Source organism: Halichoerus grypus, chromosome 1 (assembly GCF_964656455.1).
Source record: "Halichoerus grypus chromosome 1, mHalGry1.hap1.1, whole genome shotgun sequence".
In the NCBI taxonomy this organism is placed as follows: domain Eukaryota; kingdom Metazoa; phylum Chordata; class Mammalia; order Carnivora; family Phocidae; genus Halichoerus; species Halichoerus grypus.
The window spans coordinates 92,734,662-92,757,567 of NC_135712.1; the positions used below are offsets into that span (position 1 = coordinate 92,734,662).

Sequence of the window (22,906 nt, forward strand, 5' to 3'; positions counted from 1 at the left end):
TAGCCCTTCAGTGTGGGCACTGACCCATCTCATAACTCCCCTTGAAAGCTTTTCTAGAGGGCTGGAGATGACAGAAGGAAAACACACAGCAAATAACACACAACGAGATAATCTAGATTCCAAGTTATGACCAGTTTTCCAGAATCTATAGGCCTAGAACCACCCTCAGATGATACCAGGAAAAGAAAATGTGCTTAGTCAATTCTTGCCTTTAAACCCCTCAGATTTTCTCTTCTTTCTTTTTTTCTTGGGTTTGTCAGTTCTGGAAGAACTCAAAACAACCCACCATTTACTTATGACTTACATTTGCTCTGGCAACACAAATCCTTGGTCCTGAATGGTAAAATCATCTAGAATTGGGTAGTGACTACACGCCTTATACGAAGTAGCCTCTCCAGTTTGTCACAGACCATGCATCTCTCCCTATTACTCTTTGAGGTTGAGGCCGAGTGTCAGATGCTCTTCATCACTGCATGTGTGCTGCTGTTTTTCCCATACAAAGTGGGAAATGAGATAGAATGTCTCTCACAAAATCAGGAAAACAAAAGCTAGGCAAAGAGAACTGTGTTTTAAGAAAATTAGACAAAGGCATATTCCTTTGAAAAACTGAAGAGTATGTGTAATTGTTTAATACACAGTGTATATCTGTGTTGAAAGGATACAATACATAGACCTTTTCATTTATATTACCTGCCCTACCCTGTTAAGCACTTGTTTGCCAACCTTTTTTGAAAGTTCTGTTAGCTCTGGGATTGTGTCTATTTTCTTTCTAGCTGTCATTAGAACCTATAAGCACTAGTGCCTAAAAAGTGTTCATTAAATATTTGTGACTGCTGCAGTGGTTATTCACTGTTCTGATGTATTTGTTAACACATTTGTTAATTTCCTACCTCATCCCCCATAGGTTGTCATTTGGAAAAATTTGAGGTGCTCTCAAGATAGTTTCTAAAATTTGGATCCCAATACCTCTAAGAATATAAATTCTAGGAAGACAGGAATCTTATCTGATTAGTTCACTGTTCCCTCCAGTTCTGGCACATAAAAAATAATCTACAAACATTTTTTGAACAGCTTTGCCACTGATTAGCCATGGAAGCTTGAGATAAATCCTTCAATGCTTTGAGCCTCAGTCTTCTCACCAATAAATGAAAGTAATGTCTTACTCAAATGGTGTTACAGGATGAAGTGAAAATTGTGTAAAATTTTGAACTATGGCAGGTGTTCAGTAGTTTAGAAAGATGGGATAGGAATTTGGTTATTGATTACTGTTCTAATTCCTAGTTCTTTTATGAAACTGCCTCTTGCCTTGCTGACTACTTTCTAAGGGTTAGGGATAATATAAAGATCTTTCATTGCCAGACAAACACTGCAATGGGAGGATGCTAAAGTTTAAAGCTGCCCATCCGTAACCCCCTAGTGGGAAGGCCATACTAATAGTTAATTAAATTTTCTTCCCTTTCTGAGTGGGCAAGAGATAATGTTTCTGAACTGCTTCCTGGGACTAATTCTAAGTATCATTGATTAAAAAGAGAATAAATATTTATTTAAATAAATAAAAATCTATAATAACCACTACAGTTGCCATGTTTTGATCAGAGTCAGGATATTCTTGAAATATCATCATCCCTTAAAACCCAATGTCCTTACTGAAAATCTTCAATATGAGGGTGCCCTTTAATGAAATGTAGCATATGTTCAGTAATAAATAATAATAATAATAATAATAATAATATTAATAATAATAGCAGCAAATACTTATTATGGGCCTGGAACTGTTCCAAGCATTCCAGGTACATGTAGTAACTTCTTTAATCCTTTCTCATCTGATGAGAGAAGCACTATTATGTGCCCCATTTTACAGATGAGGAAACCATGACACAAAAAGTTTAAGTAACTTTTCCAAGGTCAGATAACTAAACATGATGAAACTGTGATTCAAACTTAGGCAGTCTACTCCAGATGTAAGGTAGGAAGGAAATCTGGCAAATTGTGTATATTGCCTAGTTATGAATCAATCAACAAATATAATACTCCCAGAAAAGCCTAAAGTTAATAAGTCAGTCTTTTAGGAGCACCTAACTGTGTGGGTGTACTAATAATATTCTGGAGGCTGGGAATTAAACAGTGGGCTGATAGAGTCTGTCCCTCAAGGACTTTGTATTATATTAGGGGAGAGACTAAAAATAAACATGGAAACAAATACATAAAGTGGGTTTAGGTATTAACAAATGCAATGAACAAATTATAATAGGGTAGTTATGTTAAGTGAAAGAGGGAAGATGCTATTTTAGCTAGAGTGGTCAGGGAGGGGGTGGGTGGGAGTAAGTTGGGGGGGAAGCAGGCAGGGGTGAAAGGGACATATCTGAATTGAGACAAAAATTATGAGAAGGCATCCATCCTGGGAAGAGTGTTCCAAACAGAAAAGAGCTAGCTTAATGGGCTCAGGCAACATGGCGGTTGCAGCAAAATGAAGAAGTTAAAGGTGGAGGAGATGTTAAAAAAAATAAGCAAAGAATCAAATCATGCAGGCCTTTTAGGTAAGGTTAGGAGTTCTGATTTATTCTCCTTTAAATGGAAAGCAATTGGAGCATTTTAAACTGGGAAATGTCTTCTGACTTTTTATTTTTTTAGTATGTATTTATTTTATTTTATTTTATTTTATTATGTTATGTTAATCACCATACATTACATCATTAGTTTTTGATGTAGTGTTCCATGATTCATTGTTTGCGTATAACACCCAGTGCTCCATTCAATACATGCCCTCTTTAATACCCATCACCAGGCTAACCCATCCCCCCACCCCCCTCCCCTCTAGAACCCTCAGTTTCTTTCTCAGAGTCCATAGTCTCTCCTGGTTCGTCTCCCCCTCCGATTCCCCCCCCCTTCATTTTTCCCTTCCTACTATCTTCTTTTTTTTTTTTTTAACATATATTATTTGTTTCAGAGGTACAGGTCTGTGATTCAACAGTCTTACACAATTCAAAGCACTCACCATACCACATATCCTCCCCAGTGTCTATCACCCAGTCACCCCATCCCTCCCAACCCCCACCACTCCAGCAACTCTCAGTTTGTTTCCTGAGATTAAGAATTCCTCGTTCCTCGTATCAGTGAGATCATATGATACATGTCTTTCTCTGATTGACTTATTTCGCTTAGCATAATACCCTCTAGTTCCAACCACGTTGTTGCAAATGGCAAGACTTGGGGTTTTTTTTTTGATGGCTGCATAATATTCCAGTGTGTGTGTATATATATATATATATATATATATATATATATATATATATATATATCACATCTTCTTTATCCATTCATCTGTTGATGGACATCTTGGCTCTTCCCATAGTTTGGCTATTGTGGACATTGCTGCTATAAACATTGGGGTGCATGTACCCCTTCGGAGCACTACATTTGTATCTTTGGGGTAAATACCCAGTAGTGCAATTGCTGGGTCATACGGTAGCTCTATTTTCAACTTTTTGAGGAATCTCCATACTGTTTTCCAGAGTGGCTGCACCAGTTTGCATTCCCACCAACACTGTAGGAGGGTTCCCCTTTCTCCACATCCTCACCAACATCTGCTGTTTCCTGACTTGTTAATTTTAGCCATTCTGACTGGTGTGAGGTGGTATCTCATTGAGGTTTTGATTTGGATTTCCCTGATGCCCAGCGATGTTGAGCACTTTTTCATGTGTCTGTTGGCTATTTGGATGTCTTCTTTGGAAAAATGTCTGTTCATGTCTTCTGCCCATATCTTGATTGGACTATTTGTTCTTTGGGTGTTGAGTCTGATAAGTTTTTTATAGATTTTGGATACTAGCCCTTTATCTGATATGTCATTTGCAAATATCTTCTCCCATTCTATCAGTTGTCTTTTGGTTTTGTTGACTGTTTCCTTTGCTGTGCAAAAGCTTTTTATCTTGATGAGGTCCCAATAGTTCATTTTTGCCCTTGCTTCCCTTGCCTTTGGCGATGTTTCTAGGAAGAGTTGCTGTGGCTGAGGTCGAAGAGGTTGCTGCCTGTGTTCTCCTCTAGGATTTTGATGGACTCCTGTCTCACATTGAGGTCTTTCAACCATTTGGAGTCTATTTTTGTGTGTGGTGTAAGGAAATGGTCCAGTTTCATTCTTCTGCATGTGGCTGTCCAATTTTCCCAACACCACTTGTTGAAGAGACTGTCTTTTTCCCATTGGACATTCTTTCCTGCTTTGTCAAAGATTAGTTGACCATAAAGTTGAGGGTCCATTTCTGGGCTCTCTATTCTGTTCCATTGATCTATGTGTCTGTTTTTGTGCCAGTACCATACTGTCTTGATGATTACAGCTTTGTAATAGAGCTTGAAGTCTGGAATCATGATGCCTCCAGCTTTGCTTTTCTTTTTCAACATTCCTCTGGCTATTCAGGCTCTTTTCTGGTTCCATACAAATTTTAGGATTATTTTTTCCATTTCTTTAAAAAAAAAGTGGATGGTATGTTGATAGGGATTGCATTGAATGTGTAGATTGCTCTAGGTAGCATTGACATCTTCACAGTATTTGTTCTTCCAATCCATGAGCATGGAACATTTTTCCATTTCTTTGTGTCTTCCTCAATTTCTTTCATGAGTATTTTATAGTTTTCTGAACACAGATTCTTTGCCTCTTGGGTTAGATTTATTCCTAGGTATCTTATAGTTTTGGGTGCAATTGTAAATGGGATCGACTCCTTAATTTCTCTTTCTTCTGTCTTGTTGTTGGTGTATAGGAATGCCACTGATTTCTGTGGATTGTTTTTATATCCTGCCACTTTACTGAATTCCTGTATCAGTTCTAGCAGTTTTGCGGTGGAGTCTTTTGGGTTTTCCACATAAAGTATCATATCATCTGTAAAGAGTGAGAGTTTGACTTCTTCTTTGCTGATTCGGATGCATTTTATTTCATTTTGTTGTCTGATTGCTGTGGCTAGGACTTCTAGTACTATGTTGAATAGCAGTGGTGATAGTGGACATCCCTGCCGTGTTCCTGACCTTAGGGGGAAAGCTCTCAGTTTTTCCCCATTGAGAATGATATTCGCTGTGGGTTTTTCATAGATGGCTTTTATGATATTGAGGTATGTACCCTCTATCCCTATACTCTGAAGAGTTTTGATCCAGAAAGGATGCTGTACTTTGTCAAATGCTTTTTCTGCATCTATTGAGAGGATTCTATGGTTCTTGTTCTTTTTTTTATTAATGTATTGTATCACACTGATTGATCTGCGGATGTTGAATCAAACTTGCAGCCCAGGGATAAATCCCACGTGGTCGTGGTGAATAATCCTTTTAATGTACTGTTGGATACTATTGGCTAGTATTTTGGTGAGAATTTTTGCATCCATGTTCATCAGGGATATTGGTCTGTAATTCTCCTTTTTGATGGGGTCTTTGTCTGATTTGGGGATCAAGGTAATGCTGGCCTCATAAAATGAGTTTTGAAGTTTTCCTTCCATTTCTATTTTTTGGAACAGTTTCAGAAGAATAGGCATTAATTCTTCTTTAAATGTTTGGTAGAATTCCCCTGGGAAGCCATCTGGCCCTGGGCTCTTGTTTGTTGGGAGATTTTTGATGACTGCTTCAATTTCCTTAGTGGTTATAGGTCTGTTCAGGTTTTCTATTTCTCTCTGGTTCAGTTTTGGTAGTTTATACATCTCTAGGAATGCATCCATTTCTTCCAGATTATCTAATTTGCTGGCATAGAGTTGCTCATAATATGTTCTTATAATTGTTTGTAATTCTTTGGTGTTGGTTGTGATCTCTCCTCTTTCATTCGTGATTTTATTTATTTGGGTCATTTCTCCTTTCTTTTTGATAAGTCTGGCCAGGGGTTTATCCATCTTATTAATTCTTTCAAAGAACCAGCTCCTAGTTTTATTGATCTGTTCTACTGTTCTTTTGGTTTCTATTTCATTTATTTCTGCTCTGATCTTTATTATTTCTCTTCTCCTGCTGGGTTTAGGCTTTATTTGTTCTTCTTTCTCCAGCTCCTGTAGGTGTAGGGTTGTGTATTTGAGACCTTTCTTGTTTCTTGAGAAAGGCTTGTATTGCTATATACTTTCCTCTTAGGACCACCTTTGCTGCCTCCCAAAGATTTTGAACAGTTGTGTTTTCATTTTCATTTGTTTCCATGAATTTTTTAAATTCTTCTTTAATTTCCTGGTAGACCCATTCATTCTTTAGTAGGATGCTCTTTAGCCTCCTTGTATTTGAGTTCTTTCTAACCTTCCTCTTGTGATTGAGTTCTAGTTTCAAAGCATTGTGGTCTGAAAATATGCAGGGAATGATCCCAATCTTTTGGTACCGGTTGAGACCTGATTTGGGACCTAAGATGTGGTCTATTATGGAGAATGTTCCATGGGCACTAGAGAAGAATGTGTATTCTGTTGCTTTGAGATGGAATGTTCTGAATATATCTGTGAAGCCCATTTGGTCCAGTGTGTCATTTAAAGTCTTTATTTCCTTGCTGAGCTTTTGCTTAGGTGATCTGTCCATTTCAGTGAGGGGGGTGTTAAAGTCCCCTACTATTATTGTATTGTTGTCGATGTGTTTCTTTGATTTTGTTATTAATTGGCTTATATAATTGGCTGCTCCCCTGTTATGGGCATAGATATTTACAATTGTTAGATCTTCTTGTTGGATAGACCCTTTAAGTAGGATATAGTGTCCTTCCTCATCTCTTATTATAGTCTTTGGTTTAAAATCTAATTTGTCTGATATAAGGATTGCCACCCCAACTTTCTTTTGGTGTCCATTAGCATGGTAAATGGTTTTCCACCCCCTCACTTTCAATCTGGAGGTGGCTTTGGGTCTAAAATGAGTCTCTTGCAGACAGCATATCGATGAGTCTTGTTTTTTTATCCAATCTGATACCCTGTGTCTTTTGATTGGGGCATTTAGCCCATTTACATTCAGCGTAACTATTGAAAGATATGAATTTAGTGCCATTGTATTGCCTGTAAGGTGACTGTTACTGTATATTGTCTCTGTTCCTTTCTGGTCTATGTTACTTTTAGGCTCTCTCTTTGCTTAGAGGACCCCTTTCAACATTTCTTGTAGGGCTGGTTTCGTGTTTGCAAATTCCTTTAGTTTTTGTTTGTCCTGGAAGCCTTTTATCTCTCCTTCTATTTTCAATGACAGCCTAGCTGGATACAGTATTCTTGGCTGCATATTTTTCTCATTTAGTGCTCTGAATATATCATGCCAGTCCTTTCTGGCCTGCCAGGTCTCTGTGGATAGGTTGTTGCCAATCTAATGTTTCTACCATTGTAGGTTACAGACCTCTTGTCCCAAGCTGCTTTCAGGATTTTCTCTTTGTCTCTGACACTCGTAAGTTTTACTATTAGATGTCAGGGTGTTGACCTATTTTTATTGATTTTGAGGGGGGTTCTCTGTGCCCCCTGGATTTTGATGCCTGTTTCTTTCCTCAAATTAGGGAAGTGCTCCACTAAAATTTGCTCCAATATACCTTCTGCCCCTCTCTCTCTTTCTTCTTCTTTTGGGATCCCAATTATTCTAATATTGTTTCATCTTATGGTATTACTTATTTCTCAAATTCTGCCCTCATGATCCAGTAGTAGTTTATCTCTCTTTTTCTCAGCTTCTTTATTTTCTATCATTTGGTCTTCTATATCACTAATTCTCTCTTCTGCCTCATTTATCCTGGCAATTAGAGCCTCCATTTTTGATTGCACCTCATTAATAGCCTTTTTGATTTCAACTTGGTTAGATTTTAGTTCTTTTATTTCTCCAGAAAGAGTTTCTCTAGTATCTTCCATGCTTTTTTCAAGCCCAGCTAGTATCTTTATAATTGTCATTCTGAACTCTAGTTCCAACATCTTACTAATGTCCGTATTGATTAGGTCCCTGGCAGTCGGTACTGCCTCTTGTTCTTTTTTTTGAGGTGATTTTTCTGCCTTGTCATTTTGTCCAGAGGAGAATAGATGAATGAGAGAACAAAATGCTAACAGGGTAACAATGACCCCAGAAAAATATACACTAAACAAATCAGAAGAGACCTGAAACTGGGGGAAAAGAAAGGGAACGAAAGAAAAAACAAAAAGAAAAGAAAAAGAAAAAGATAAAAAAAAAAAGAATATGATCAAATATGATCAGGCTGGTGAATAGATCCATGCCACACACTAGATTTTCGATGTATTTTGGTTTATTAGAAGAAACTGCATCCCAAAATTTTAAAGAAATAAAAACATATATGTACAAAAATAAGGGTAAATATGATGAGGGATGGAATATGACTGTAAAGATGAAAATTATAAAAGATTTTATAAAAAGAATTGATAAGAAGTTGGTTGAAAAAACAAATGAGAAATTTAAAAAAAAAAAGGGAGAGAATGTGATCAGGCAGGAGACTAGAACAAAGCCATACACTAGAGATTTAGGGTATATTTTCATCTGTTAGAAGCAACTATATCCCAAAATATTAAAGAGAGGACATCTTATATATATACCAAAAACAAGGTTAACTACTATGAAGGGATAGAATATGACTCTAAAAATGAAAAATAAAAAAGATTTTTTTAAAAAAGGGATTGATAAGATGTTGGTTGAAAAAGTGAAAAAGAAAAATTCAAAAAAAAAGAAAGAAAAAGAAAATTAAAAAAAAATTAACTTTGAAAGACTAAAGAATCATGGGGAAAAAGCCATGAATTCTATGTGCAGTATTCCCCTAGTGCTGGAGTTCTGCTGTTCTCATTGATCAGTAAACTTGGTCTTGGCTGGCTGTTCTTGCTGATCTTCTGGGGGAGGGGCCTGTTGCAGTGGTTCCCAAATGTCTTTGCCAGAGGCGGAATTGCCCCACCCTTGCCGTCCGGGCTAAGTAATCTGCTCGGGTTTGCTCTCGGGAGCTTTTGTTCCCTGCAAGCTTTCCGTACAGCTTTGGAGGATGAGAGTGAAAATGGTGGCCTCCCAATCTCCTCCAGGAGAGGCCGAGAGCTCAGGGCCCCACTCCTCAGTGAGCCCCCAGAGAAAAGCAGTCAATCACTCCTGTCTCCCTGGTCTCCGGCCACACTCCATGCTCACCCGGCCTATGACCGAGGGTTTCTATCTCTGGCACACGACCCTGTTTGGAGTCTCCAAACCCAGCAGATCCCTGCAGTGCACTCCCGCACCACTCCTCCCAGGGGAGGAAGGGGAGTCTCCCTGGATCTGCTGCTTGTTGGGTCCTTGCTGGAGCAGTGGCCCGACTGTGCTGCAGACCATGGTTTGTGGCAACCCTGAGCTGAGAGCCCATTCCTTGACTCTGTCTTTGCAGACAGCTTCCCTGCTCTGATACCTGGGAGCTCTGCTGCACTCAGGCACCCCTGGTCTTTCTGTCACCCTGAGGGTCCTGAGACCACACTGTCCCAGCGAGGGTTCCACCCCCTGCTTAGCCACTGGAGCGACGTCCCTCAGTGGAGCCGACTTCTAAAAGTTCCGATTTTGTGTTCCGCTGCTCTATCACTTGCTGGTAGCTGGCTGACGGAGGCTCCCTCCCCCCACGGTCTATCTTCCCGAATATCGCCTTGGATTCACTTCCCTACACATCCTACCTTCCAGAAAGTGGTCGCTTTTCTGTTCAGAGAGTTGCTATTCTTTTCTTCGATCTCCTGTTGAGTTCGTAGGTGTTCAGAATGGTTTGATACCTATCTAGCTGAATTCCTGGGACCTGATGAAATTTAGCTCTTCTACTCCTCCGCCATCTTGCTCCTCCCCCCAATATGTATTTATTTTTAAAGATTTTCTAGCTACGGGGCGCCTGGGTGGCTCAGTTGGTTAAGCAACTGCCTTCGGCTCAGGTCATGATCTCGGGGTCCTGGGATCGAGCCCCGCATCAGGCTCCCTGTTAGGCAGGAAGCCTGCTTCTCCCTCTCCCACTCCCCCTGCTTGTGTTCCCTCTCTTGCTGTCTCTCTATCTGTCAAATAAATAAAATCTTTAAGAAAAAAAGAGATTTTCTGGCTACTACAAGGAAGATTAACTGCAGAGGAGCAAGAATTGAGACAGGGAAAGCAGTTCAGAGGCTATTGCAATAGTCAAGGCAAGAGAAGGTGGCTCCTTGGACCAGAGTGATGGTAGTAGAGATGGTGAGATGTGGTCAAATTCAGGGTATATTTGGAAGGCATAGTGGGCAGAGCTCTCTAGTGAATTGGCTATAAGACTTAAAAGACGAACTGACCCCTGGATCAATTTTGATGCCATTTACTGAACAAAAAAAGACTTGTTGGGTAGCAAATTTAAGGGTAAGAAGTAGAGAAAGTAGGAGTTCTATTTACATAGGATTAACTTAAGATAAAAGCTCCTAGACATTTAAGTGGAGATGTTGAATACTGTCTGAAGTTTGGAGAGAGAAATAGATTATTGTACTTCTATGCTGTCCAATATAATAGCCATTAGCCTTACATGGATACTGAGCACTTGAAATGTTGCTAGTATGACTGAGCAACTGAATTTTTAAATTTTTAATTAATTTAAATTTAAATAGCCACATGTGGCTAGTGGCAACTATATTGGACAGCACAGATGAAGAACATTTTTTATTATTACAGAACATTTTATTGGATACCAGCCATTAGATCTGATGAGATTATCTACAGAATGAGTGTGGATAAAAAGAGAAATAGGCCAAGGACTGAGCCCTGGACTATAATGCCATTAAGTCTGGAAATGAAGAGATAGTCAGAAAATGAGAGACAGTGGCCTTTGAGTTCAAGTGATCCATTTGTCATGAGGTCAAGAGAAGAAAACGTTTCAAGAAAAAGGGGAGTGGTCCAACGGACAGAGAATTGTCCATTAGCCTTGGAGAGATGTAGATTGTGGGGAAACTCATAAAGAACTATTTCAGAGGTGTGGTGAGGGACAAAAGCCCACTTAATGTAGATTGAGGAGAAAAAAATGGTGAATAGTGAAGATAGTTGGTGTTCACAATTTTTTGGAAGAGCTTTGCCATGAAGGGAAACAGAGAAATGCAGGAACATCTAGAAAGTTAAGGGAGATATTTTCCCTCCAGATGGGCCAAATTAATGTGTTTTACACCACTGAAGTAAATGATTCAGTAGAGATGGGGAAATTGATTTCTCTTGATTGCAAGAAGAGAAAGTGGATAACAGCAGGAATGAGGTCCTTAAGAAAGTATGAGGGACTAGAACAGGATTGTAGGCATTGGCTTTGGAGAAGACTAAAGGTTATAACTAACCCAAGAAGTAGACATTATCATATCAGTCTCACAGAAGTGAATACTGAGGCCCAAAGTTACATTAGCAGCAAATGGCATATTTGAGGATAGGAAGGTAAGAAATCAAGATTTCTGTTTAATTATGATAAAATTCAGATTGTACCTATTAGACACTTATATGAAGATAGTGAGTCAGCAGTTAAAATCCAATTGTTTGAAGGTTGAAGAGATATCGCTTCTCGGCCTTTTGGCTAAGATCAAGTGAAGGTTGAAGAGAGATAATTTTGAGCCCACATTTATCTACCTCCTTAGCTCATTTTCTTTTCCCTATATCTCACCCCAAATATGATAAGCCAAAGTACAGGGGATGAAAAACAGTAACTTCTCAACTCTAGTATTGATAAAATAAGAAAAAACAAAAACGAGCAGGAAGACCTGAAGTTGTTGCAAGGGAAATTTAGGTTAAATGCCATAAAATGTTTTGTTTTGTTTTAGTTTGGTTTGACTTCATCTTTTATTTATTTGTTCTGTGCTTGTTTTATAATTAATTAGGTTTCTTTCCTTAAGGTCTTTTAAAAGTGGAACAAGGCCTCTGCAACCAGGAAGATAAGGTAGACATATTTTTCTTATTCCCCCTGCTAAGTACAATTAAAAACCTTGGACATTAATATAAAACAAACATAAGAAGACTATAGAGGGCCAACTGGCTAGAAACCTCAAGATCTGAAAAATGGCAGTGGTGAATTCCACTGCCTCGTGTATTCCTTATTTGGAATGAAGAAGTCAGCAACCCAGAAACACCAATGGGTCCAAACAAGCAAAAAAAAAGTTCTTCAAAAATCTGCTCTCTCTAGCCAAAGGACAAGGAAAAGGGAAACTTAGTAAGGCAAAATAACTTTTGGATAATAACTGCTTTATTCCAGCCAATCACCACAGAAAAAATTGTGGCCTCAACCCAAATGATGCCAGCAAAGACTGAGTAGGGAACCTAGACTTCCACCATTGTGAGGCTCTAACAAAAAAACCCAACATCTCTACCAGGATGATGTCAAAGAAGGCCAAGTAGGGCATGGGACTTTTAACCATCCTTTATTGAGACTCCCCTTCAGCAGCATCAGTGGAAATCATGTGGGGACTCTAGATTTTCCTCCCTACCTGAAATAACAAAGCCCCCCTCTCCCTTCCTGCTAGGGTATTGTCAGAGGATGCCTAGTGGAGAGATAAGAATTTTACCTTGCCCATCAGTAATGAGGTCATCCCCACCATGGTGTCAATGGAGACCACATGGGGAGCAGGAAGTCCCACTCCTGCCCAGCGTGAATGAAGAACTCTCCCACTACCTTGGGTGTCAATGTAGGCTGAATGGGCAACATGGACTTCTACCTTTACTTGGCAATAACAGATAAATCCATAATTACCATTGTAGATTCTAACACTCCTCTCACAACAATTGATAGAACAACTAGACCACAGAGCTAGAAGAACTCAACAACACCATCAACCAACAAGCCCTAATCAACATTAATCAATCATTCCACCCAACAATGGCAGAAGAGAGACACCTTTCAAGTGCTCATGGAACATATACCAAGAAAGACCACATCCTGGGCTACAACACAAACCTAAACAAATTTAAAAGAATTGAAATCATACAGAGTGTTTTTTCTGACCACAGTGGAGTAAATCTAGAAATCAATAACAGAAAGAGAAAAAACTCCCAACACTTGGAAACTAAACAATAAACTTCTAAAATAATCCATGGGTCAAAGAGGAAATCTCAAGGGATATTTAAAAAAAATACATTGAACAGAATGAAAATTGAAATGCAACATGTCAAAATTTGTGAGACACTGTTAAAGCAGTGCTGAGAACGAATACTATAGCAAAATTCCTACTTAGGAAGGAAGAAAATTCCTCAGCAATCAGTTAATCTCCCATTTCAAGAACCTAGAAACAGAATACCAGAATAAACTCAAAGCAAGCAGAAGGAAGAAACTAATAAAGATAAGAGCAGAAATTGATAAAATTGAAAACAGAAAAATACAGAAAATCAATGAAATAAAAAATCTGCTTCTTTGAAAAAAAATCAATAAAATTTACAAACTTCTAGCAAGACTGACAAAAAAAGAGAGAGAAGACAAAAATTATCACCATCAGGAATGAAAATAGATATATCACTATAAACCATGTAGACATAAAAAGAATGATAAGGGAATACTAGGAAAGACAAATTTGACAAGTTAGATGAAATATACCACTTCCTCAAAAAGCACAAACTGCCACAACTCAACCATTATGAAATAGATCATTTGAATAATCTTGTAACTAATGAAGAAATTGAATCTATAATTTAAAACCTCCCAAAAAGAAATCTTCAGACCAAGACTGTTTCATTGGAAAATCCTACCAAACATCATTTTTATACAATCCTTTCCAGAAAACTGAAGATGACTTTTTATGAAGCTAATATTACCCTGATATCAAAACCAGAAAAAGATGGTACAAAAAGAAAACTCTAGCATTTCGCATGAATATTGACATAAAAATCCTTAACAAAATACTAGAAAATAGAACTCAATAATATATAAAATATTATACTCCATGACCAAGTGGGGCTGTTCCAGAGAAACAATTCAGATTCAATATTTGAAAATCATTCAAAAAACCATTTGACAAAATTCAATACCAATTCATGATTTTTTTAAAAAGTCCTAGAAAAAATGGGTATGGAGAGGAATTTCCTCCTGATAAAGAGCATCTACAGAAAACCCAGAACTAACATTACACTTAATTGTGAGAGACTAATCCTTTGCCCCATGATCAAGAACAAGGCAAGGATATCTACTTATATCACTCTTACTCATCACAGTGCTAGAAGTTGTTGCCAGTGTCATAAGTTAAGAAAAGGAAATAAAAGACATATAGATCAGAATGTAACAAATTAAACTCTCCCTATTTTCATGTGACATGATTGTCTACATAGGTAAGTCCAAGAAATCTACTAAAAACTCCTAGAACTAACAAGTAAGTTCAGCAAGGTCATAGGATATATGATGAACACACAAAAAGTAATTGTACTTCTATATTCTAGCAATGAACACTTGGACACTAAAATTAAAAATACAATACTATTTACAATCACTGAGAAAAATAAAAGAGTTAAGTATAAATCTGACAAAACATGTATAAGATTTGTATGCTGAAAATTACACGTATAAAATAAATCAGAGAAGATTCAAATAAATGAAGAGCATGTTGATGGGTTGGAAGATTCAACATGGTAAAGATATCAACTGTTCCCAAACTGATATACAGGTTTAATGGAATTCCCATCAAAATCCCAGCAATAAGTTTTTGTAAATATATATGAAATTATTCTAAATTTCATATGGAAAGATAAAGGAACTACAGGTTTCAGAAAGAAGAATAAAGTGGGAGGAATCAGTCTACTGATTTCAAGACTTATATAGCTATAGTAATCAACATTCTGTGTTATTGGTAAAGAGACAGACATGTACATAAATGGAATAGAACAGAAAACCCAGAAATAAATCCACATAAATATGCTCAACTGATTTTTGACAAAGGTGCAGAAGCAATTCAATGGAGGAAAGATACCTGTTCAATAAATGGTGCTGGAGCAATTGGACATCCATCCATAGGCAAAAATGAACTTCAATCTAGGTCTCACACTATACAAAAACAACTCAGCTAATCACAGACTTAATTATAATTTGTAAAATAATAACTCTTTTAGAAAAAAAATGACATAGAAGAAAATCTTTAGAAAAAAAAGAAGAAAATCTTCAGAATGTAGAGCTAGACAAAAAGTTAAGACTTGACACCAAAAGCACAATCCATAAAAAGAAAAATTGATAAACTGGCCTTCAGCAAAATTAAAATTTTTTGCTCTGTGAAAGATCCTCTTAGGATGAAAGGACAAGCTAGAAAGTGGGAGAAAATATTTGCCAACCATTTATCCAACAAAGCACAGTAGTTAAAGTATATAAGAAGCTGTCAAAAGTCAACAGAAAACACACACATACACACGTAAACAAACAAAACAATAACAACAATTAGAAGATGAGCAAAAGGCAAGAAGAGATTTCACCAAAAAGCATATACAGATGTCGAATAAGTAAATGATAATATGTTCAACATCACTAACCATTAAAGAAATGCAAAATATAAGAAACAAGCATTGACAAGGATGTGGAGAAAAAGGAACCCTTATGTACTGTTGGTGGGAATGTAAACTGGTGCAGCCACTGTGGAAAACAGTGTGAAGGTTTCTCAGAAAATTAAAAATAGAAATACCAAGAAATACCATATGATCCATTAATTCTACTACTGAGTATTTACCCAGGGAAAACACTAACTCTAATGGATATATGCACCCCTATGTTTACTACAGCATTATTTACAATAGCCAAGACATGGAAACAACCTAAGTGTCTACCAAAAGATGAATGGATAAGGAAAATGTGGTGTATATACATAATGGAATATCATACAGCCATAAAAAAGGATGAGATAGTGCAATTAGAGGCAACATGGATGGACCTGGAGGGTATTATGCTGAGTGAAATAAGTCAGACTAAAAAAGACAAATACCATGTGATTCCACTCATAAGTGGAATCTTTTTTTTTTTTTTAAAGATTTTATTTATTTATTTGACAGAGAGAGACACAGTGAGAGAGGGAACACAAGCAGGGCGAGTGGGAGAGGGAGAAGCAGGCTTCCCGCTGAGCAGGGAACCCCATGCGGGACTCAATCCTAGGACCCTGGGATCATGACCTGAGCTGAAGGCAGACACTTAACGACTGAGCCACCCAGGCACCCCATAAATGGGATCCTTTAAAAAAATGAACAATCAAAAAACAGAATCAGAACTATAAATACAGAGAACAAACTGATGGTTGTCAGAGGGAAGAGAGGTGGTGGTTTGGGCAAAACAGGTGAAGGGGAGAGGGAGATCCAGACCTCCAAGTAAGTCATGGGAATGAAAAGTAGAGGATAAGGAATACAGTCAATGATATTGTAATAATGATGTAACAGGACAGAGTAGCTACATTTGTGATGAAACACAGCATAATGTATAAACTTGTCAGCTCACGAACTTCCACACCTGAAACTAATATAACATTTTGTGTCAACTATACTAAAAAAAAAAGTAACAGTCTCATGAAAAGAAATTAAATCTGAACATGTTTTTATTCTTCTGAATAAATTAATTAACTTAATTAAATTAAAAAACAAAGAAATGCAAAATAAAATCATAATGAGATAGCACTACATACCGTTCAGCATGGCTAAATTAAAAAATAGTGATGATATCCGGTGATGAGGATGCAGAGAAACTGGATCACTCTTACACTGCTGGTAGGAAAGCAAAATAGAAGTTTCTTAAAAACTAAACATGCAACTGCTATATGGGCCAGCAACTGCACTCATGGATATTTATTCCAGAGGAAAGACATGTTCACACAAAAAAAGTTTGTTTTTGTTTTTTCTTTACCTGAATGTTTATAGAAGTTTTATTTGTAATAGCCAAAAACTGGAAACAACCCAGATGTCCTCAAAGGTAAGTGGTTTAACAAACTGTGGTACATCCACACCATGGACTACTACTCAGCAATAAAAACCAACAAACTATTGATACATGCAACAACTTGTATGCATCTTGAGAAAAGTATACTGAGCAAAAAAGGCAATCTCAAAGGTTATATGTTATGACAATTAGTTTGATGTGTTAAATTGTAAGGGCCACTGTACCCAGATATTTGGTCAAACATTATTCTGAATGTTTCTGTGAGAGTGTCTTGGATGAGATTTACATTTAACCTGGTGGACTTTGAATAAAGTAGATTGTATTCCAGAATGTGGGTGGGTCTCATCCAATCAGCTGATGGTCTGATAGAACAAAAGGCTGATCTCCCCAGTGCAAGAGGGAATTCTCTAGCCTTTGGACTTGAACTGCAACTCCTTCCTGAGTTCCCAGCCTGCCGGTATCCCCCATCAGAATTTGGACTCACTAAGCCTCCACAATCATGTGAGGCAATTCCTTAAAATAAATCTTTTTCTCATATTCTCATGTATATACACACATCCTATTGGTCCTATTTCTCTGGAGAACACTGACCAATACACATACTAGCTAATTCCATTTATATTACATTCTTTAAATGACAAAATTATAGGAATGGAGGAAAGATTAGTGGTTGCCACAGTTTGGGAGTCAGTAAGGATAAGAGGGAAATAGGTGTGGCCATCCAAGGGCAACATGAGGGATCCTTGTGGCAATGGGAATGTTCTGTATCTTTACTACTGATGTGAATATCCTGTGATATTATACTGTAGTTTTACAAGATGTTACATTGGGGGAAACTGGGGAAAGGGTATATGGGAATTCTGTATTATTTCTTACAACTACATGTGAAACTACAATTATTTGAAAAAGTTTAACTTTGAAAAAGTAAAACAAAATATATCTGTTTTGATTATTTTATTGCAACCCTCCTTGAGGTCTGGGAGGTGAACTTAGATGATCACTCAGATGAATAAACAATCCCCCAGCACCTGTAGCATTAAATAGCATAACATCATCCCAATTTAACAAGCCAGAAACCTATCTGCCATCCCGAGTTTTTCCTCTCCCGAAACAATTAGGAAAAAGTCCAGCTTCATTGCCAAAATATATCTTGAATTTGTTACTTCTCCTTCCCTGCTACCACCATTATTTTGGTGGTCAATAGCAAGTATGAACTGTTGTAAGAGCCTTGCAATTAATTGTGTCTCTCCTCTTTCACGGGTACCCCACCCAATCCACCCCTCACTCAACAGCGTGAGTAATATTAAAACATATAATGGATCATATCCCTGCCATGCTTAATCCCTTCCAGTGAGTTCCCATTGCCCTTGGCATGAATCCAAGCTCATTCTCATGGCTTTCAAAGCCCTGCCTGAATACAGCTGCTGTCTATTTCCCCAGTAGTATCCCTTGCCACTTCCTCTTGCTCCCTTGCTTTAACCAAACTTCTCTTATTCTTCAACCTAAGATTTTTCCTCCCTCAAGTTTGGCACACACTTTCCCCCTCCACCCCACCTGCCCATTCTTCAGGTATCAAGGAAAAAGACATCTCTTCAAAGAACATTTTTCTGAACTCATTTTTCTAAAGTGGGCACCCCCTGTTGTCCTCTTCCTCAGTACTCATTTTGTTTCTTTTATAGAATGTAAGCCCCATAAGAGCAGAGACCTGTGTGTTCTGTTCCCTGTTGTAACTGGTGCCTAGCAAAATGCAGTGTAAATACTGCATTTATTGAACGTTAAATCAATAAATGTCCAATGCCAGCCTCAGACTCCTCTTCCCCCACTGCAAGAAAGCACGTGGCAACTCTTCTTGAACTTCCTTTATTTATTAAACAAATACTTATTGAGTGTACCAGGCACTCTCACAGGCGCTGGAAATAACAAAACGGGCAAGGTCTCTGCATTCATGGGACTTAGGCATGGTGGGGAAAGTGGAACACAATAAATAATAGACAAGTAAATAATAAAATAATACATTTTAATTAAAATAATTTTAATATTTAAACAAATATTTTAATTATTATTAATATAACAGCTAATATGTCATAGATAACAATTTTTATATTGTTATAATTATTCATTAACTTATTATTTAAATGTTTAATGTTTTAATTATAAAATATTAGTAAATAAAATTTCAAGCATAAGTGCTATGAAGAAAATAAAGCAGAGTAACAAGACTGAGAATGAGTTGGAAGGGGTTGGAAGTGAGGTGGTGTCCACCTCAAGAAGCCTGGCTAGAGAGTCTGAGCTGTCATCTGAATGCAGAGGTGTCAGGCCACCTACAAATCTGGAGCAGACAGCTCTAGGCAGAGGCCCATGGAGTACAAAGGTGCTGAGCCTGCAACACATTAAACAAGTCTGAGGCCAGTGTGGCTGAGCAGAAAAGGAGGAGAGGAGTAAGAGAGAAGGTCTCAGCGTCAAGGAATGAATGCTACACCAAATTCGCCTCTCCTGCCACAGTAAAGAATGTGGGTTTCCTTCTAAGGGTGACTGGGAAGCCTCTGGATACTTTTAAGCAAAGAGGGTTATGGTCTGATTTAGTTTTTAAATCATTGTTGGCTGTTCTGTCAAAAGGGACTGTAGGTTAAGAATGGGGACAGGGAGACCAGGTAGTCAGTCAGGAGAGATGCTGGTGGCTTGGACCAGAGAGTAACTAGAGAGGGGGAGAAGAGGCAAGCTACAATAAGGGCAAATCTGACTCAGCAATCTTAAAATACACTGGACTTCCTCAGGGACAAGGAGTTTCCAGCCCTCCCTTGTGCTCCTAGCTTGGCCCAATTTGAACTTATTTGATTCGGTTCCCCAGAGATATCTTTGCATTACCCGCACCCGCCCCAATGAAAGATTTTGCAGCATGCTCTTTCTTCCCTTTAATAGAAATAAGCTAAAGTCTTGTGTTACTGAAAGGAAGATAAATAATGAAAAAAGAAGAGGCTCTTTTCTATACTTGGAAACTCTCACCACCTACAGCTATTGGTATCTATTACGAAGATTAAATTAATCACGATGTAATAAAAATCTGACCTAATGGGTTTAAAGTGTGAAGCCTAAAGAACAACCACACAGAACTGGTTTCACCCCACCCAGCCGGGATCTCTTGGTGATTATGGGCACTGAAGCACCTCTCTGAGCGGCCCCCAGCCCGACAGCAAAACACAAAAAGCCTGACTTTATCACAGCCAGGGAAACACGAAGATACGTCCATGCCATCGGACCCGCAACTCCTTCGGTGGGCACTTGGGCAAACTCTCCTGAGAGGCCGAAATGGAATAGCAGTCTTCCCAGGGCTAAAATCCATCAAGGCAATCACCGTAGCTGACTCCCTCCACCCCCACCCCACCCCGGAGATAGTTTCAGCCCATCCCTAAACGGTGCAGAGATTACTCATTTCTGAGCAAGAGCAGAACAAGAGAGGTGCTGGCTAAACCGGAGGAAACTGGTCTGGGTGGCTCAAGGTCCCGCGTCTGTCCAGGTTAGCGAGAGCGCTCTCCCAATGAAGAGGAGGACAGCTCCCTGCACGCACGCGCAGTTCCGACCCGGCAGGAAAAGTTAAAGGCTCACCTGAACCCACGTCGCATTCAAGCCCATTTCTGTCTCTTAAAAGGAAGATTCAGAAAACAAAGGTTGGTAAAAATCAGAAGGTAACTCATTTTTCACAGCCGCCCAAAGACTTTCTTGCAGTGTCAGTGGATAGCAGTCCTCCCAGGGCTAGGATTTTCTGTCCCTGGAAAATGATTGCTAAATTCTCTCCTGATTGTGGACGCTCTGACAAGTGGGCGTGCGCATCACCAGCCCAAACCGGTGCAGAAAGCCAGGCGCTGGTTATGCACTAACGTCAGTGTGAGCTAACTGGGCTAACTTTGCTCCCCAAAGCTTAGCTCTACAACGGAGAGTCCCTTACGTTATGATGACCGGGTTAATCCATGTAAAATGCTGAGAGCAGCGCCTGGCAACAAGAAACAACTCAATAAAGATTAACTATCACTAATAGTATTCGTTAGTGTTTTTCTACAAGAAAGCAAAAAAACAAAACTGTATGAGTGTTTGTGATTCCGTTTGTCTGTTCTTATACATTGTGAACTCCTAAGTGTCTTGTTGATCTCATGCATTTCAGAGCCTGGGACTGTGCTGGGCTCAAGTTTGTGGTGTGAGCTGAATTACTTATTCAGTTGGGTTGCCCCACAGAGGTAATAGAAATAAAAGGGTGGTGGTGAAATAAAAGACACATGAAATCAGAGTCTCCCTTACCTCTTCACTTTGTCACTGCTTCTTCATAACATCCTGGTTCAGGGGACTGTCAGTTAGAGATCTCCTCTGCTGGGAACTGGTTCCGGCTGAGCCTCAGTGGAACCAAGTGACAATAGTTGCCACACACAGTTCAAGCTCAGCAAATTTTGATACTGTCTGGGCTCCCACAGGGACTGAACATTATAGAGGAGACACAGAAGGGTACAGACTCGGGGCGCCTGGGTGGCTCAGTCAGTTAAGCCTCTGCCTTTGGCTCAGGTCATGATCCCAGAGTCCTGGGATCTAGCCCCACATCCACACATCCGGCTCCCGGCTCAGTGGAGAATCTGCTTATCCCTCTCTCTCTGCCCCTCCCCCCAGCTCGGGCTCTCTCTTGCTTGCTCTCTCTTAAATAAATAAAATCTTAAAAAAAAAAAAAAGAAGGGTACAGACTCAAGCCAAATGAGCAGATTTATTTGAGAACTCTACACTCCAACAAGCACCTCTAGACATACACCAAACCAATAATAATAATTGCAAAAACAATAACAACCTACATTTTGCTGAGCACTTATTATGCACTAAGCTAACCACTTTCCTATCACATTTAATCCATATAGCAAAACAAAGTGTGTTCTGTTTTCATTTTATTCAATGAAAAACTAAGGCACAGAAAAGTCACTGGGAGCCAACTGCTTAAGGTAATATCTACCACCAGTAAAACGTTGAGATTCAAACCCAAGTTCATAGCTCTCGGAAGCTCATTCAGATACACCACTCAAGCCTACAATGGCCTCTGGCCAAACAGCCCACCTCTAAAGCACAAACAACACAGTTCTGGTTCTCTGTAGAGCAGAGCGCAGCATGCCTCCCATGTCCCTCGTCTTTGTCATCCCCACAACATGAAACATCAACCCAGCATCTCATCTTCTACAAAAGACCCCAAAGAATTCTTTTTTCACCTGTTCCCGGTTACTGGTGTACTTAACGTATTAAAGTGTGACCACCTCTGGTTTGTGACTTATGCCTGAGGGACCTGCTCCCATTTTCTTTTGCTGGTGCACAAGTTTGAAGCCACAAGTCATTAAGGCAAAGCATTTATTGATTAGATTCTCCTCAATATTCAGCCTCTGCTGAAATCAGATTTTAAAGGTAATGGCCAGGCTGCTTCGTTGCCTTGCTCCTCCTCCTCTAATGTATAACTAGTAGAAAGCTGGAGAAAGGCTGGCCAGCTGCATGTGCCACACTCACCACAGGACTTGGAATTAAGAGGAGGACTCTCAACCGATAAAATGACAGAAGATAAGGTAAAGTAGCATTATGTTCATTTTAAATCAGCTTGAGGAAATGAATAGGGGGATTTGTTCAAGTCGGTGACCATAGGGAGGATTTGGGGGATGTTGTGTGTAGCTACCACAGATTGAAGCTACTTCTCTTGGCCAACTGATAGTTCATTTAGCTGCAAAAATATGTATCATATTCAGTATTTTATATATCTATTCAGAATTTTAAGGATATTTGCTGTTTTCTGAGCAGTCTGTGTAACTTTCTCAAGTGATTCTGCATAACCATATTACTGAAGGAATGTGCAAAAAAAGGGTAGATTAACCTGAATCTAACTAATCATGAAAATTGGTCAGAAATTTTCAAAAATGACAATGAATGAAAAACAAGAGGCAGAAGGACTGCTCTAGATAAAAGGAGACTAAGAACTGACAACCAAGTGCAGCAAGTGATCTTAGATCCTGGAAAGAAGAAAACAGCTGTAAGGGACAATATGGGGACAGTTGGGGAAATTTTGAAAATGGGCTGTTATATTAGATAATATTAATATATCTATTATATTCTTGGATATGATGATGGTATTGTAATTATGTAGGAGAACGTCTTCATTCTTAGTGA

The 22,906-nt window shown here is 38.8% G+C and overlaps 1 protein-coding gene across 2 annotated transcripts in view; it reads left to right on the forward strand.

Moving 5' to 3' along the window:
* Nucleotides 1-22,254: 22,254 nt before the first annotated feature.
* SLC2A2 (solute carrier family 2 member 2) overlaps nt 22,255-22,906 on the forward strand; it is a 33,990-nt gene continuing 33,338 nt past the window's right edge. For both annotated transcript variants that reach the window (XM_036075610.2, XM_078069280.1), the window contains exon 1: nt 22,255-22,311. In XM_036075610.2, coding sequence (XP_035931503.1) covers nt 22,297-22,311 — 15 coding nt within the window. In that variant the 5' untranslated portion in view covers nt 22,255-22,296. The remainder of the gene's footprint in view (nt 22,312-22,906) is intronic.